Source organism: Myripristis murdjan, chromosome 20 (genome assembly GCF_902150065.1).
Source record: "Myripristis murdjan chromosome 20, fMyrMur1.1, whole genome shotgun sequence".
Classification (NCBI taxonomy): Eukaryota; Metazoa; Chordata; class Actinopteri; order Holocentriformes; family Holocentridae; genus Myripristis; species Myripristis murdjan.
In genome coordinates, this window is record NC_043999.1 from 19,425,763 (window position 1) to 19,442,004 (window position 16,242).

General features: G+C 40.9%; 1 protein-coding gene across 1 annotated transcript; it reads left to right on the top strand.

Annotated features, from left to right (window-relative positions):
- The first annotated feature begins 1,593 nt into the window (after positions 1 to 1,593).
- rec8b (REC8 meiotic recombination protein b) lies at positions 1,594 to 15,613 on the top strand. Its single transcript, XM_030079972.1, has 15 exons — positions 1,594 to 1,648; positions 2,405 to 2,522; positions 4,140 to 4,215; positions 4,797 to 4,864; positions 6,013 to 6,094; positions 6,801 to 6,885; positions 7,575 to 7,773; positions 8,880 to 9,014; positions 9,932 to 10,007; positions 10,693 to 10,874; positions 11,306 to 11,354; positions 11,491 to 11,566; positions 12,561 to 12,638; positions 13,969 to 14,093; positions 15,099 to 15,613. Exons 1-15 carry the CDS (start codon positions 1,620 to 1,622, stop codon positions 15,188 to 15,190), a joined length of 1,470 nt encoding a protein of 489 aa, XP_029935832.1. The 5' UTR covers positions 1,594 to 1,619; the 3' UTR covers positions 15,191 to 15,613.
- The last annotated feature ends 629 nt before the right edge of the window (positions 15,614 to 16,242 follow it).

Sequence of the window (16,242 nt, forward strand, 5' to 3'; positions counted from 1 at the left end):
CAGGAGACAAATAACCACCCACTGCCAGTGGCTATGGTATTTGATCAGTGAATAGAAAAAAATAGAATAGAGCAGAACCCTCCAAAGCTTTATATATAGTGGAGAGTGGGTGATCAAAATTAATGAGTATGTTGAGGACAGTTACAATGCTGGGGCCGGATTCTCTAAAGGTTCTTACGATTAAATTTCCTCTTAAGTTCCACTTTTTTCTTATATTTGGGTTTAAGAAGAATCTTAAGATATTTTTGAATTCACAAACAAAATATCTTAAGAACCCAAACAAAAGATCTTAAGAATGCTCGCAACTTTATTCTTATGATTTTTCTTAAGAATAAATGGGATTCTTGAAATAAATTATCTTACTATTTTTCTTGAAGAGTATCGTAACTTTAAGACAGGTAAAGGTCGTCTTAATTAACCACATGCTGTGTGAAGGTAAGCTATTTTTCGAACATCTTTGATTAATTTAGAGCCAAATTTGATTATATAACATAGATTAATGTAGTAATACCTTAATCATTTTACCTTGTATAAGTTAACATAGAGATAATCATTATCTAAGCTGTAATTCAGCCTAATATCTAAGCCAGTATTTAGACACATATAGGCTATTATTTCTGAGTCTATATGAGGACATTTTGTTTAGCCACCAATCACCACTCAAGTTAGCTAGCACTTATGCAACTAATGTAGCACTAATGCAACTAGCTAGCTACAGTAACGTTAGTTAGCTAACGGTAACTTTTCGAACTGGTAATTTAGTTGCCAGTCGCTTGTGCTTGTGCACACGAGGCTGTTTGTTTACATAAAGATAGATAGTTGCGAAGTTCGTAAGTGGAAAAAATCAAGAAGTTCGCAAGATAATGTGTAGTTTTTAAGAAAATAATTGGAAATAGCACTTGAGAACATTCTTATGAACTTCTGACTTTTTCCTCTTACGCAACGTCTTAAGATTATTAGTAAGAACTTTTTAGAGAATCCGGCCCCAGGTTATCCTCTCATTTCTCCCACTGTATATATACGATATATATATATATATAAATATATATACGATCATTAACCAGTTTGATAAAAAAAAAAAACATGAGAAGTCTGTCTATGGCATTCATAACATAAATAATGCTGTGCAGGACGTGCAGTTTTTAATAGAAAATCTCCAAATTAAATTGGAGAAAATATTTGCATTCTGCAGAATTTGCCCTCAGTTTATCATTCAGGACTTTGGAAGTAGCATCCATAAGGCCAAAATTTGTGTTTAAGAAGAACCCATAAATATTTTAAATGTTGAGAGCCTTTTAGCTGAGAGGATACCACCTACCTCCTGTGTTAAGAAGAGGATTATTAGTCATACACTTTCATTCATAACATTCACCCTCATGTCATATATTATTTTATACCTTCAGCAATGGGTGTTGCCTGTGCCTCTCTCTCTGAAGTAACGCATCCATTTGAATGCTAGTGTGTGAGTTTGTGTGTGTGTGTGTGTGTGTGTGTGTGTGTGTGTGTGTGTGTGTGTGTGTGTAAGAGAGAGACCTTGACCGTGTAACTCATGCCTGCCCTTTTGTTTTCCAGAGGAGATTCAGCACACCATCGGACGCCTGCTGCGCTCTCAGAAACACATGCACATTGACATGGCTGAGCCTGACAGGTCTTCACACTCACACACACACAGACACACACACACACACAGACACACACTGGTGTGCAAAGTTTACCTCAATACAGTAAGCGTTGAAGAGCCAACAAAGCTGAGAATTCAAAGCCATTTAGTTTTAAATTAATGTTATTGTGTTCTGTTTGTGTTTCTTTTGTTTCCCCCAAGTTTCTCTCTTGCTATTCCTGTTTTGTATGAACACTTAATAACCTCCAGCACTTTAGCACTTTGAAAGATTTCCCCAAATTAATTTTATTTCTGTAATTTTTTATTTCATTAACAAACACACTAATGGCATGCTTTCAAGTGTGCAGAAGAGCAGCAGATGCTGAAAGTTAGTTGATTATTCTGGACGCAGGAGGTGTCAAGGCTTTAGTTTTCACTGAAATCTATGCGATTGATTTTTACTTCCCAACAGTTAAAGAAGTGAGCTTGCCAGAACGCTGCTTGTTTGAATCCGTAGACCAGCTGAGAGCATCAAGGCAGACGAATGAGTGATAAAACAGTTTGTGCTGCCTCCTGAATCTCCTGACTATGCTCTATAACAAGGCATTTAACTCCCACCCGCTCCAGTGGAGCTGCTCAGTAGGGAACAATATGTGTGTGTGGGTATATGTAGCCTAGATGTCCCTCTTGCTTCCACTGCTGCAGAGTAAGAATGTGCTCTGAGGAGGCACAGGGCCAGGTGAGGGCTAAATAAGAGAGATGAGGAGTAATATCGGTGTACGTCCCTTACTGTCTCCATGGCAGGCTGATGTTGGATGTACCTGACAGCCTGTTCATGATGGAGGAGGCTGAGGGAGCCCAGGACCCCTTCTTCGGTCTCATGGAAATAGCCCAGCTACCCAGCCCCTATAAAGTTCACCAGGTACAACCACATACACTGATACAACCTTACATGGTCCTGTAACATGCCTCAGGAAAACTGCATGATAGATAAACCTCATAAATATCAAATGTACCTATGGCCAGTCCCTATTCCCAGATAACCTGCACCTTATATCAAATATTCCCTCTGTAAATGTGCACAAGACCTCGAAGGCTCCTCCATAATAAAATACTTAATGTTAAACTCAACTCTCTGAAAATGAGTTAAATCTCAGTATGTATTGCTATTAACATATGGTGTTTCTGAGAAATAGCACAACGTCATCTGAAACCCAGCTACACCAATGTATTGAAAAGGACAGCTTTTTAAAGAGTTTAGCTTCTTTGAGGTAACCCATACACATTATAAATATAATAAAACATATTTTGACATGACTTTGATGCTAAAGATAGAAAGATTGTGTAAGCCAGCTTAAAATTTTAGATAAAATTCAGATTAAAAAGTGTATCGATGGAGGACCCAACATGTCCATTATGTAAGCCGATTTCTGAACTTTGGCTGCTGACATAAGCACATACCACACCCACTTAAATGTGATATACAGTATGCAACACCTTTACAGCCACATGACATTATCTGCTAACATGATATCTGTGGCAATTCTGATGGGATTTTTCAGCCTTTGTTTCTACATGCCAGTTGGTCTGACACATAACCCACATTCATTTTTAAAAATAGATTTACTTATTTCCTGCCTTTTTACTGCATTATGTGTTCTCAGTCACATTCCTGATCCACCTATCAGCCACTGTGGGGGTTCACTGCTTCAAAACCTGACACTAGTACAGGTCGCTCCCATTTAAACACAGCACAGTATCACTTCAGAGCCTCCCGGTGTTCTCAGACACAAATCACAAAAGACAGCTCCTCTGCAGTCTTTCTACAGTAAAGCTGTCAGGCAAAGATTGAACTTTGCTCTCCTTGTAATCTTTTCAAGTGGCAGTAGTTTACACGATTTAAATAGTGAACAGAGCAGTTAAACAAAATGCAAGCTTTTTTTTTCACAATATTATATTACCGAAGCCTCCCAACTGTCTGTAATGAGCATGAGGACAAAAATATGAAAATACCTCAAGTGCACAGTCATGGGATTTTAAAGGATCTCTGAATTTGTTTACACAGTCACTTTCAGAATGCAAATGAAGGAATGTTGTGTATTTAGTTTCATTTCTGAGCTTAAACTTTGGTACTTGTTTGGTTCAGGGTTAGGCTCAGACACGATGGTATTTGGTATCAAAGGGTTTCTCAGGTACTACTGTAACAGTACTTAGACCCACATGTTAGATTGTCAGCGAAAAAAAAGGTTGTGTTCTTTTGCCTTTTATACACACAGTCATAAAAATGGAATACATTTTTTTTCCTAACAAATAAAACAAATTAGTTGCTACTTGGTTTTATTGAACAGTGCCAAGCTCTTGATCAGTTTGACTGTGATTGTGAAATGGCCGTGTTGGTGCACACCAGTCATTTCTCTGGTAAGAGCCAAGAGGTTTACATAAACTTGACTGGTGTATCACATATTAGGCCGCCCCTGCAAAACTGTGAACTGTGTTTGTGCCGTGCAGCTCATGTATATTTCCTGATGTTTATTCCCAGCCAGTGATGGTGATGGAAGAGGCAGCTTCACAGCACACGCTGCTGCCCGGCTCTCAGACCTCGTCTGACAAGGAGGGTGAGACTCGCTCTTTAACATGAAGGAGACTCTGAGATGATCATCATTCTGACCATCTATTCCATTAGTAGTTGCCTGGTCCAGGTCACGTAATCTGACCAGTTCAACTACTGCAAAATAATTTGTCTTCAGAGATTATATGAATGGGTTTGCTCACTTTGTATTTATTGAATTTCCTCGTGGACAGAATTCTAACTTTTGACATGGGAAAACTATTTTTCCCTCTGTATTAGAATAAATGCTCTCTCATTACTAAATAAATCATAATAGACATATGTACATCTTGAATTGATAGTAAATTGAAAGTGCATCAGTCCCAGCCTAGGTCTTTAGTTTCTAGTGTCATCACAGCACAATTCTTGGTTCTGCTTGGTCCCATCAGAAATCTGTGTCTGAATCTGAATTGTTTGGATGTTTTCCACGTTTCTGTCAAAGTCCCAGCTTGATTTTTTTTTTCTCTCAAGCTATCGAGGTATCAGAAGCATCATTCAGGTGCCATGAAACACCGGTGACACTGCTTGTGTCTCTAGCTAGCCTAACATAATTCTAGTGCTACAAATCTGTCTGCTTTGGGAAACCAGGTTTCAGGTCCCCTCCGGCTGCCATCACCCTGAGAGAGAAGGAGCAGTTCGTCATCACCACTGCTGAGGTAAACTCTCTGTCAGAGTCCAGGCAGGGGAAATATCCAAGTAAATCATTTTTGCACGCAGCGGGCTGTCCTGCTGGATCAATAAGCTGAAGTAAATTCTGCGATGCCATCAACATCAAGGCTTCCAGTGTTTCCCACAGAATGACAGTGTAACTGTGGCAGGGATGGGGAGGGGGGTGGAGGAGGAGTTATAGATTTGTCTATTGAAAATATTTGAAAGAATACCCGATTTGTTGTCAGGTATTTCTCAGTTCACCATTTTAAATCTAGTTCATTCTTCACCTTATTTTTATTTTACTCACAAACTATTTCAGTCCCCTCACCTTGGTCTCCCCTCATGGACATGGACACTCAGACACCCATTAACTTTTGGAAGAAAACATATTTTTGGCAGGCCTCCCCCATAAACTCTATGTATGGGAAAGATTGGTGCAGATTTGGTACAGTCCCATGTGTCTGTGGTGGAAGCACATACCCTCTGAATCTAGTCAGTGGGGTTGTGGGAGCTGTGCGAAAATACACCACAACTGCTCAATAAACACACACATGTTGTAGAAGTGCTGGGGCAGAGCGAAGTGAAGTGTCTGACTCTTAATTGAGCTGAATTGTCCTCCTGATGACCACAGTGCCTCAGTGATAGGAAGAGAGAGGGTCTTTCTCTATTCAGGAGACACGTTTGCCAGCTCGAAGCCTTGTGGTTCCTCTGCACTCTGTTGGCTTCCTGTCTCTCACATGCTGATGATGCTCCTGCAAAAGCTTCATCAGCTGATGAAATCCATTTCGGCTTGATAAGATGTGACTTAACCACATCAGCCTGCACTCACACAGTATTGTTTATAGAGATATGAGGATCAAGTAACTCTGTTTCTTCCTTCCTCTGTCTCCTCTCATCTGTCCCTTTGTTTTGAGGGGAGATAATTTTTAATAGCCTGTTGGATTTAGCTATATTTTTGCTTTGCCTGCACAAATTTATTTTTGCTCTTTAGTCTTTTGTCATTGTCACTGTTGTATATAATTTCTGTGTTTTTTATGTTTTATCACTGTGAAACCTGAAGTACTCTCCCTCACCTTCTTACCTTCTTATTTTATGCTATAATTGTGTCCTCTCTCTTTGTCTCTCTTACTGTCATTCTCTCTCTGTGCATCAGCATTTTGAGGGACCAGACATTCCTGAAGCCACGGCTCAAGATATTGACATGCTGATGGACCAACAGGACCAGTTCTATGGAGGTGTGTGTGTGTGTGTGTGTGTGTATATATGTTTCTGTTTTCAAACATGGACTCTCAGGCAGTATGGTGAGCTTTAAATGTGTATCTTCAGTCTAATGCTTGCCATGTGACGTCCTGTTTGGTTTTGTCTAGTTCATCAGTGCTGTATTGTGTTGTCTTGTAATGCAATCTGCACCAATCAACCAGGCCAGATTCCTCGTGCCACTGTTACATCTGGAAAGTAAAAACAACTCTGACAGTGAGTGTGTCATCCTCAGCCAAGGCTCACCTGCCTATCAGAAGAGTACATTCGGGGTCCTGCTCTTACGAGAAAGCCTAGCATGTTGAGCTTTGCCGCTGGAATGTTGTTTTTTAAGTTTTGCATTGGACTCAGTGTTTGCAGAAGTCACTCCAGTCAAGGACACCACTCTAACAAAATACTGGATAGTCTACTTTCCTTTACAAAAAAGACAGCACAGAGATATGTGAGTAGTGTGTGTTGAGTGGGGCAGAGATCGCTTCACACTGAATTCATTCTCTCCATTAAAACAGTAAATCAATAGTCGGAAAAACAGGATGTGCTACAGACTTGCTTTGCCCATGAAAATCAGCTTCTCAGAACATGTGAGACATCTCCTCATTTTTACTTAGTTTTATACACAGATCATTTTGGGGAAATTGTGATCATCTTGATAGATCTGTGTGTGTCTATGTGTGTGTTTACCAGATGTGCAGGAGAGGGAGAGACAGAGGCAGGCAGAGGAGAAAGAGGGCGCCTGGGAGTTTGAAGGAGCCGTGACCTCAGTTGACCTGTGAGTGTGGAAAGATGTTACAGAGATGAATGCCTCTCAGTTTCTAACACACTGCACATACACAGGTGCATTCAGTGTACAGCCAACCACTAGTGGTACCATCGGTTCATTAGTTCTTTACAGCCTGTTGACAGTGATGTGTACAGTGGAAACAATAATATACAATACAATACTACAAAAAATAAACACTCACATTGTTAACATAATGAAAATTCAGGTTTAGAGCTTGTTAAATGAAGCAGCCAAAAAAAAAATCCATTTATAATTCTAGGAAATGGAGAATGCAAGCAAACTCTAAGCTTTTGTGAGGCTATAACAAGCAAATGTTTGTTGTTTTTACTTTGTGTGAAGTAATTTAATCTCTGTCAGCTAAGTGATTTGTCATCTAATTGTTCAGTCATCAATATATTGTCAGTGATTTCTCCCTCCTTTGTCCGGAAATTCAGCTGGCATAAGCAAGTGCCAAAGTTTTGGTGGAAAACAGTTTTTAGATGCAGCAATTTTTCTGATTATGCCACTGGAGCCAAGAACAGGAACCTTTCACCCAACTGTGACAACAAACACTGAGTGGAGCAGCAGATAAATAAACATGTTTGTGGCGAGGGCGACAACAATTTCCTTATGTTAATCTGTGTGTGTGTGTGTGTGTGTGTGTGTGTGTGTGTGTGTGTGTGTGTGTGTGTTGCCAGGCTGAAAGAGGCAGCACCGGGTCCAGACAGGGACAGCGTGTGGCTGCTCGACGAGGAGACGGGTCAGCCTGTGGAGGTTCCCCTGGCAACTGTTCCCGTGGAGATGACCCCCCCACTGGTTGCCATGCCCACCCCACCGCCCAAGTCCTCTGGAAAAGACGGCGAGTCAGAGAGAGCGACAGAGAGTTCCTGTAGAGAGGTGCGATGTGTGGGCGTGCCTGTGTTCTCCTTTAAACCATTTCTTTTTGGCAGAATTTGAAAACACAAAGCCGGCCCAGCCTGTCTGTTCAGCACACGCACATATTTATAGACACGTCTCAGAGACACCCTGTCATTACTGGAGGTATACATGGTATTCTGTTATGATTCAATTATGAAACAGTCATTTCCCAGATGTCTTTGTTTGTAAAAGACTGGTAAAACGGTCTTTTTGTTGCTGTGATCACGCTGGAGAGTAAGAGCAGTGTTTCCCTCTGTTTGCAGGGGGTGTTGGTACTGACAGGAGCCCACTGACGTCTGTTTTCTCTTTTGTTTTTCAGACATTAAAGTTTCAGTGTTATAGTGAAGTAAATACAACACATAGCTTTGTCAAAATGGGCTCTTTTATGTGTAAACTGTTTCAAACAGCACCAGCATCGGACTGACCAGCACCATGTGCGGCGTCATAGACAGAGTGAACTCTGGTCATTATAGATCCACATCACATTTTCAGTGCCTGACTGCTTTAATTCTTAGTCTTTTTTAAGAGCGCATTCATGGGAAACACAGCATATGAGCTTTACTTTAATGCATCACAGCACCCATTATGGATCCATCCATTCATTTTTCATACACGCTAATTCCTAATCAGGGTTTCCAGGAATGGCAGCATATCCCAGCATGCATTAGGCTCAAGGCAGGGATACAGCCTGGACAAGTCGCCAGGTTATTAAAAAGATAACACCCGGACAAACACAGTCACACCAATTTAGAGTCTTTAATTCACCCTAACCTGCATGTGTTTTGACTGTGGGAGGAAGCAGCAGCTGAATATGAATCTGAAGTCAGATTGCTTTGGGAGGAGCTGCCATGTTTACCTGCAGGTCGGGGTCTAACATGTTGTGGGAATCCCTGAAATAACACAAGTGACTCACTGTCACCACGTTTAGTTTACATTCCACAAAGTGGCATGCAGGTGTGTGTCACCTCGATGACTCACCATTTCCAGGAGACGTGTTAGCTTGAGCATGAATGTCGTATCGTTTCCTTGGTCCATTAGTGAAAAGTGTTAATGTTGAAGTGGTGTCTGTGTCTCCCTGCCACCAGGTGGCTGTTGGTCCACACAGGAGGCCCGGTGGACGTCGCAGGCGTCAGCTCGTCTTCGCAGATCCACAGGTCCAGATTTCTGACAAGGACCTGAAGGAGCAGATTGGAAACCTGCGGGCTGAGACACTGAGCCTGGTGCAGAAACACACACACACACACACACACACACACACACACAATAGAAGAATACAAACTAACTGACCCTGGCATGGAAACATACAAACACCTGATCTCACTCCAGACACTCACACACATTGGCACACAGGAAGTTAGACGTGTGGAACAACAAGCATTAAGACTTGATCACACTAATGCAACATACCCACAAAGATGCATGTACACGGCAAAAAATCTCCTTAACAAGTCATTTTTGTTTAATATTCAATATAAAAATCTTGTTTCACTGAAAACAAGTGGAAAAATCTGACAGCTGGATGAGATAATCCCGCTTTTCTTGATACCTTCTGCCTTATTCTGCCTTGTTTCAACATATTTATACTTTCTTTCTAGATTGCTGCACTAGTTTGAAGAAAAACACGATTTGTGAATATTAAATAAAATGCCTGGTAAGGTTGGAGATTTTTGCAGTATATATTCACAACACACACGCACACACACTCCATCGTTCAAAAGAGGACTGAAGACAGTTCCATGGGAATGACTGATTGATTTCTCAGTCATTGCTGTTCTGTAATCAAAGTCCATCAGTCTGCCTTCACCAAGATGTCGATTCATTCAGTTCTAACTCTTGAGCTCTTCTTGCTCTAAGCCCAGTGGAGCAGAGCTCAGGGATTTCATTTCCTTCCATCCATCCATCCTTCTTTATTTCTCTCTCTTCCTCTGAACTGCAATCACTGTTGCCTTTCATCCTCCGTCCCTCTCTCTCTCTCTCTCTCTCTCTCTCTCTCTCTTTCTCTCTCTCTCTCTCTCTCTCTCTCTCTCTCTCTCTCTCTCTCTCTCTCTCCCTCACTCCCCACTGCCTACTCAAAAGTGAAGTAGAAATCCTCTTTAAAAATGTCCCATCTGACTCATTTCTTTGTTCCTCTTGTCAGCCTGAGATGTTGTTGGATTTGCCCCCACTGACCAAGTGCAAGACTCCTGCTCAGCTCTTCAGCGCCCCCACTGCCTGTCAGTACCCGCTGCAACACTTTTTAAGTATTTAACTAAATATTATTGGCAAGGTTTCAACATTTCTTAAAAAATATATATATATATATATTGTCAACAGTCTGGAGAAGTTTTGTGACAGTTTTCTTTTTTTGAGTAATAAATCCCAGAGAGCCATTAAGGTTTTACAATAATATTAATAAACACAAGAGGGAAAATTTGAAAAAAATATAAGCAAACAAAGAAATATACAAAGAAAAGTACAATAAATAAATAGATATAGTGAAAAAACAAAAGCAAATTGGTCAAGGCAGAATCATACCCATATTGGTACATCTTATTAAGCAGTAGAGTTGAGCTTCGGCAAAATATATCAATGATGAGCTGGGAAATTATGTGAGTTCAAAGATTGTAAAAACATCAGGGGAATTTTTTTTCCCAATACACTTTGCAACTTGCAAAATTGTTAAAAGTTAAAACTGTTAAAAAAAAAAGGGTTAGGGTTAGTCATTAGCAAAAACCTGTAAGGCCTCTGTGTAGAAAGCAAAGCTGAGATGCCATAAAACAACAAAAGAAACATGACTGTGTTTTACTTTTCAACAGTGAAGTTGAACTGGCTGTCCACGTCCTCTCTGGTCAGCAGCATAAAAATATTGACCAAAATCTGTCACTGTGACAGCCGCTCTGCTCTTTGACCTCTCAACAGCGCTCCTCCACCCTGACCTCCAGTTGCTATGGAAACAGTGTGCCCAAATCGCCGTCTTCCCTCGACATGGGGAACAACACAGAGGAGGGGAGGAAGATGAGGAGGAGGAGGAGGAGAGAGGGGAATCTGAGCAGGACAGAGAAATACTGAGGACAGAGAGAAAGAGGAGGCTATCCAGCATGAAGGAGGTGTGTGTGTGTGTGTGCGTGTGTGTGTGTGTGTCCACAGTCAAACAATCAAATATGGAAATATGGTAACCATTACCAATTCATTTTAGCAGTGTGGCACCATCTTACCTTATTTTCTTACCTTTCTTACCATATGATGTGATGTAAAACAGTAAAACCTCACAATGAAATATTCAAACTAAGGTCCACTTTACTGCAGTGCTAAAGTCTGTGAGGGCTTTTGTGAAAACATGACTAATAATCAGGCTCTCCAGTTAGTTCGCTAGCCCCTATTAGAAGTTAATCAGCTCTTCAGTGTGAGCAATGTTGATACGTTGTGTTCATGTTACTGAGATTAAGACTCGGTGGGGGAGGCAGATTTGTTTATGAACCTCTCATCTCTAACATTAAAGTACCTTCTCTCTCCCTCTCATCATCTCTCTCAGATCCCCAGGGACTCAGTCGACCCGGGACTGTATCCCACAGAGGCCTCATGTGAGATTTGTTTCCCTCTCTGTTCCCAGCAGGAATTTCAGCATTACTGCTCAGGTTTTGTGCTCATTGACTGACAAAGTTATTGTTTACTAGGTGTTTACCATGTTTTTGCATGTGTGTGTGTTTGTATAAACAGCTGTCTCAGATGTGATCCTGGATATGTCCAAAGAGGACAAATCCAATAGTGACCTGATCACTCCCATTGGCAGATGGTAAGTCTCAAACTGTTAAATACTCACATACTTAGACAGATAGATCGCTGTTTGTGCATGCGTACATACAGTACAGGCCAAAAGTTTGGACACATTTTCTCATTCAATGCATTTTCTTTATTTTCAGGACTATTTACATTGTAGATTCTAACTGAAGGAATCAAAACTATGAATGAACACATGTGGAGTTATGTACTTAACAAAAAAAGGTGAAATAACTGAAAACATGTTTTATATTCTAGTTTCTTCAAATTAGCCACCCTTTGCTCTGATTACTGCTTTGCACACTCTTGGCATTCTCTCGATGAGCTTCAAGAGGTAGTCACCTGAAATGGTTTTCACTTCACAGGTGTGCCTTATCAGGGTTAATTAGTGGAATTTCTTGCTTTATCAATGGGGTTGGAACCATCAGTTGTGTTGTGCAGAAGTCAGGTTACTACACAGCCGACAGCCCTATTGGACAACTGTTAAAATTCATATTATGGCAAGAACCAATCAGCTAACTAAAGAAAAACGAGTGGCCATCATTACTTTAAGAAATGAAGGTCAGTCAGTCCGGAAAATTGCAAAAACTTTAAATGTGTCCCCAAGTGGAGTCGAGATGGTTTGGGGTGAGCTGGACCGCAGAGTGAAGGCAAAGGGGCCAACAAGTGCTAAACACCTCTGGGAACTCCTTCAGGACTGTTGGAAAACCATTTCAGGTGACTACCTCTTGAAGCTCATGGAGAGAATGCCAAGAGTGTGCAAAGCAGTAATCAGAGCAAAGGGTGGCTATTTTGAAGAAACTAGAATATAAAACATGTTTTCAGTTATTTCACCTTTTTTTGTTAAGTACATAACTCCACGTGTTCATTCATAGTTTTGATTCCTTCAGTTAGAATCTACAATGTAAATAGTCATGAAAATAAAGAAAACGCACTGAATGAGAAGGTGTGTCCAAACTTTTGGCCTGTACTGTATATTTCTGTGTATATGTGTGTGTGTGTGTGTGTAGCTCTCCACAGGAGGAGGTCCAGGTGCCGATGGAGCCCATATTGGAGGAAAACATTGAGATGCCTGAGGCTCAGAGTGAGGCTGAGAGCGGCAACATCACGACACTCAGCCTGCTGCGGTACTGCACAAAGAAACACACACACACAAACATTATCAAGTGTGTGTGAGAGAGTGAGTTTACAACTGACTGGTGGTGAGAAGGAACACAATTAAAGATGGGTGATGAAAAATAAAATATAGTGTACAGGCCATATTCACTGTTTTCTCATTATGGCCACGTTCAAACAGACTTTGACGATGAGGATTTTTCCACTTGTTGGCTTCAAACGTCTCAGGTTGACCTACATCCTGAGATGTTTGATGTCTGCTTTGAAAGTCCAAACAGAAATCAACCAGTTTGCCTGGGGGATGAAACTGAACAAGACACACTCCCCTGTGGCTTCATCTCCATTAGCAGCTCCTCTGCTGGAGTTGGACATTACTGGATATCAGCCAATCAGCACCACCCATCTCTGATCCAGTCTGACTGATGACATTTTATTTTGTAATGGTAAACTGGTTGTCTATGGAAATCCTTGAAAGATTCATTTTGCACCCAGTTGGAGCTGCTCTGAGCTTACTGTGTGATTTTGAAAAACACTTGGGCTTGGGATTGGGCAAGGAAAATCTGAAAATCTGCTTTTATGAGACATCTCAGAAAAGTTGACCCTGAACACGGCTGCACCCTCAGTTGAACACCAGCTGCTGATTTTAACCACCGGAGGGCAAACTCAGCCAGGCTGAGTGACTGAGGCGCTGACAATGTAACTGGCATTTTTGTATAGAACAAAATATATGTGGTCCTAAATTCCAATTTTCAACTCAAAAGTGTTTTAGTGTGGAGTTACTCTTTAATTTGAATTGATTGATTACTTTCCACACAGACCACTTTCTCACAGATGTATGAAAATGATTCAAAATTCTTGTGAGTAATAGTTGTATAGTATTTACAGTAGTAGTCATAGCAGTCATCATTTTTATTTTGGGTTTCCATGGAGACTTTTGAGGATCCTATGACTGTCAATATACTACAGGCTAAGAACAAAGACAAAAAAAGAATAAAATAAAATAATAATGGCCAAATTTGAAGTTTTAAAATATTAGCTCTAAAAATCAGCAGCTTTGTTCAAAATATATTAGTAGTGCCAGCCTTTCAAAAGTCCATACTGGTTAATAATAAAACGATCCACCTCTTCCTAGAATGACGAAGGCACGCCCTAGTTGGCTTATATTCATTCTGTTCAGTGCTTCCCTAAGATTAGCCATAACCAGTTCATCCCTAATCTGAACCAGTAAGCCAGAGTGACCACTCAAACTGTGAAAAATGCCTTTGCCATCCTAGAGGGGAAAAAAATCAGCCACCTCTTGCTCTCTGTCTTTCTCTGCAGTTTGATCTCCTCCAGCCACCAGAGGGTTGGGGAAGTCACGTTTGACTCTCTGCTGCCCCCAGAGGCCGACAGCACCACTGCAGCCCACACATTTTACTGTCTGTTGGGTGAGGGAGTCAAAATCTTCTGCTACCTGCTGTAAAATACACACACACACACACACACACAGATTAACATAAGGAAATTGCTGTCACCCTCAAAAATGTCTGGAGAAAGAATTTTTAAAAGTCCGTGAAGGTAAAGAAAATATTTTGCCATCCTGATATACATGTAACTCCACTGCTGTCTGTACTTGTAGACCACATCATCATCATCATCACCATCATCTCACATTTTCATATATTCTGTTGTGAAGGATAATCTGAGTGATATTTAGCACAGCATATTCACACCAACCATCAAATACATAAATCAAGCTCAGGAGGTCTATTACAGAAGAGTTTTAGACTTTGAACTGTGTTTGAACCCTGAATTCTGATAAATGGAGTATGAAGTCTTCCACAACACTTCCATAACAAAGTTAGGCAAGGATTATTATTTAGACTGAAGTTTTTATCACATAACAGGTTTTAAAAAAAAAACAGCAGATTGTCAGAGCAGATTTTTTTCCGCTATTTGTGGTGGAACAGGCATAATGATGGTGAACTGACACCAACACCAGAGCCAGCCACCACAGGTTTAAATTCAATTTGGTTTTCTGCTTTTTTCACATTGGATTCAGTCGTATCATTTTGGTGGTTATGGTTGTTTACAGGAGAAAACAATGTCCCCAAAGTTTGATGCATCTGCTAATGCCAAGTAAAGGCCTAATGTGTGTGTGTGTGTGTGTGGTTAGCGGTCGGGCTTGGTGGCTGCAGCTCAGCAGGACTCAGACTGGACGAGCTGTTTGCTGGTCCTCCTGAGGAGCCTCAGCACGCAGGGGGAAGCCCGCCGCACTGCGTTACAGCACACGGTCGACTAGTTCCCTCAGTTACAGATGCTGTTGGAGTCCAGCTTCTGGAGCTCAAAAGAAAAAAAAACAGATGCAGTCTTTAAATTCCCTCACTGATTTCACAGTAAAACGGTGTGAGGGTGTGTCTTGGTGTTAATCTGAGGTGTGTTCTCCCCCGCAGAGCTGCTGTCTGCCCAACAGCTGACCGCCCGGCAGACCGAGCCCTACACTGCCATCACCGTCCTGCCTGGAGCGCTCACCGGGGCTGCCTGAGGATCTCACACACACATACACACACACACACACACACACACTTACATCACAGTAAAGTCATATCTTCATTGTCGTCAAGTTCATAGCTCTCACTTTTTACTGTTGGACACTGATCCAGTTTTTATTCAAAATGTTGATCCTGTGATGTTTTATCAACAACATGAGATCATATTTCAAATTTTTAGAACACACTTCATTATAAAAAGATGATGACAGATTAAATGTTTTTTTATCCATGTGAAATTACTGTGAAATTTTTATACGGCTGTATTTTGCTTGTATCCAGTGTTTTTAAACAATATTTTTAAAAACTTTCTAATTTATTCATATTAATATATACTCATATTATTACTGTTGCATTATTTCACATGCTGTTATTGATGTTTTTGTCAAAGATGCAGGGTTTTGTACATTTTGTACCTTTTTTATGGACTTGTATCATTTTTGTAATTATTTGGACTCAATTGTTTTTAATAAAATGTGATCTGAGCACTATAGCACATGAGCTTGACTTCTTTTCACAAGCTGTAAACATTCAGGGCTGACTGACTGGATTGTATTTCAGTAGTTATTATGTGTAGGATTTTTTGAATGTTAATGCAGCTCAGTGGCTCTTTGGTAGCTGGTAACACAATTTTAGACATTTTAGTTCAAATGATCAAACAAGGAATTCACTTAATCTATCAAACACTCAGAATAATATGTACCTTTTTTTATTTGGCCCTCATGTCGAATCATGACACAGTAACATTGTTTCATGAATCACTAGCAAAAATTACAAATTTAACAAAGGAAAAGTTTGGCTTGAGAGACAGCAGCGGTTCAGAAACACGGTGTGGATGTTTGGGGTCAGAGACAGGCCAGGAGGGGGTAGCAGAGGAAACCCCTACATCCTGCTGCAGGGCTGCTGCACTGACTAACACTGACGGAGGAAACAATCAACCAGTGTGTTTAATCATGCTCGCAGGACTTCAGGAGTGAGGAAAACGCCACGGAGAATGTGAGCAGAAAGCAGCTGAAGAATCGACAGACAGGCCTGAGTGCCTGTACCC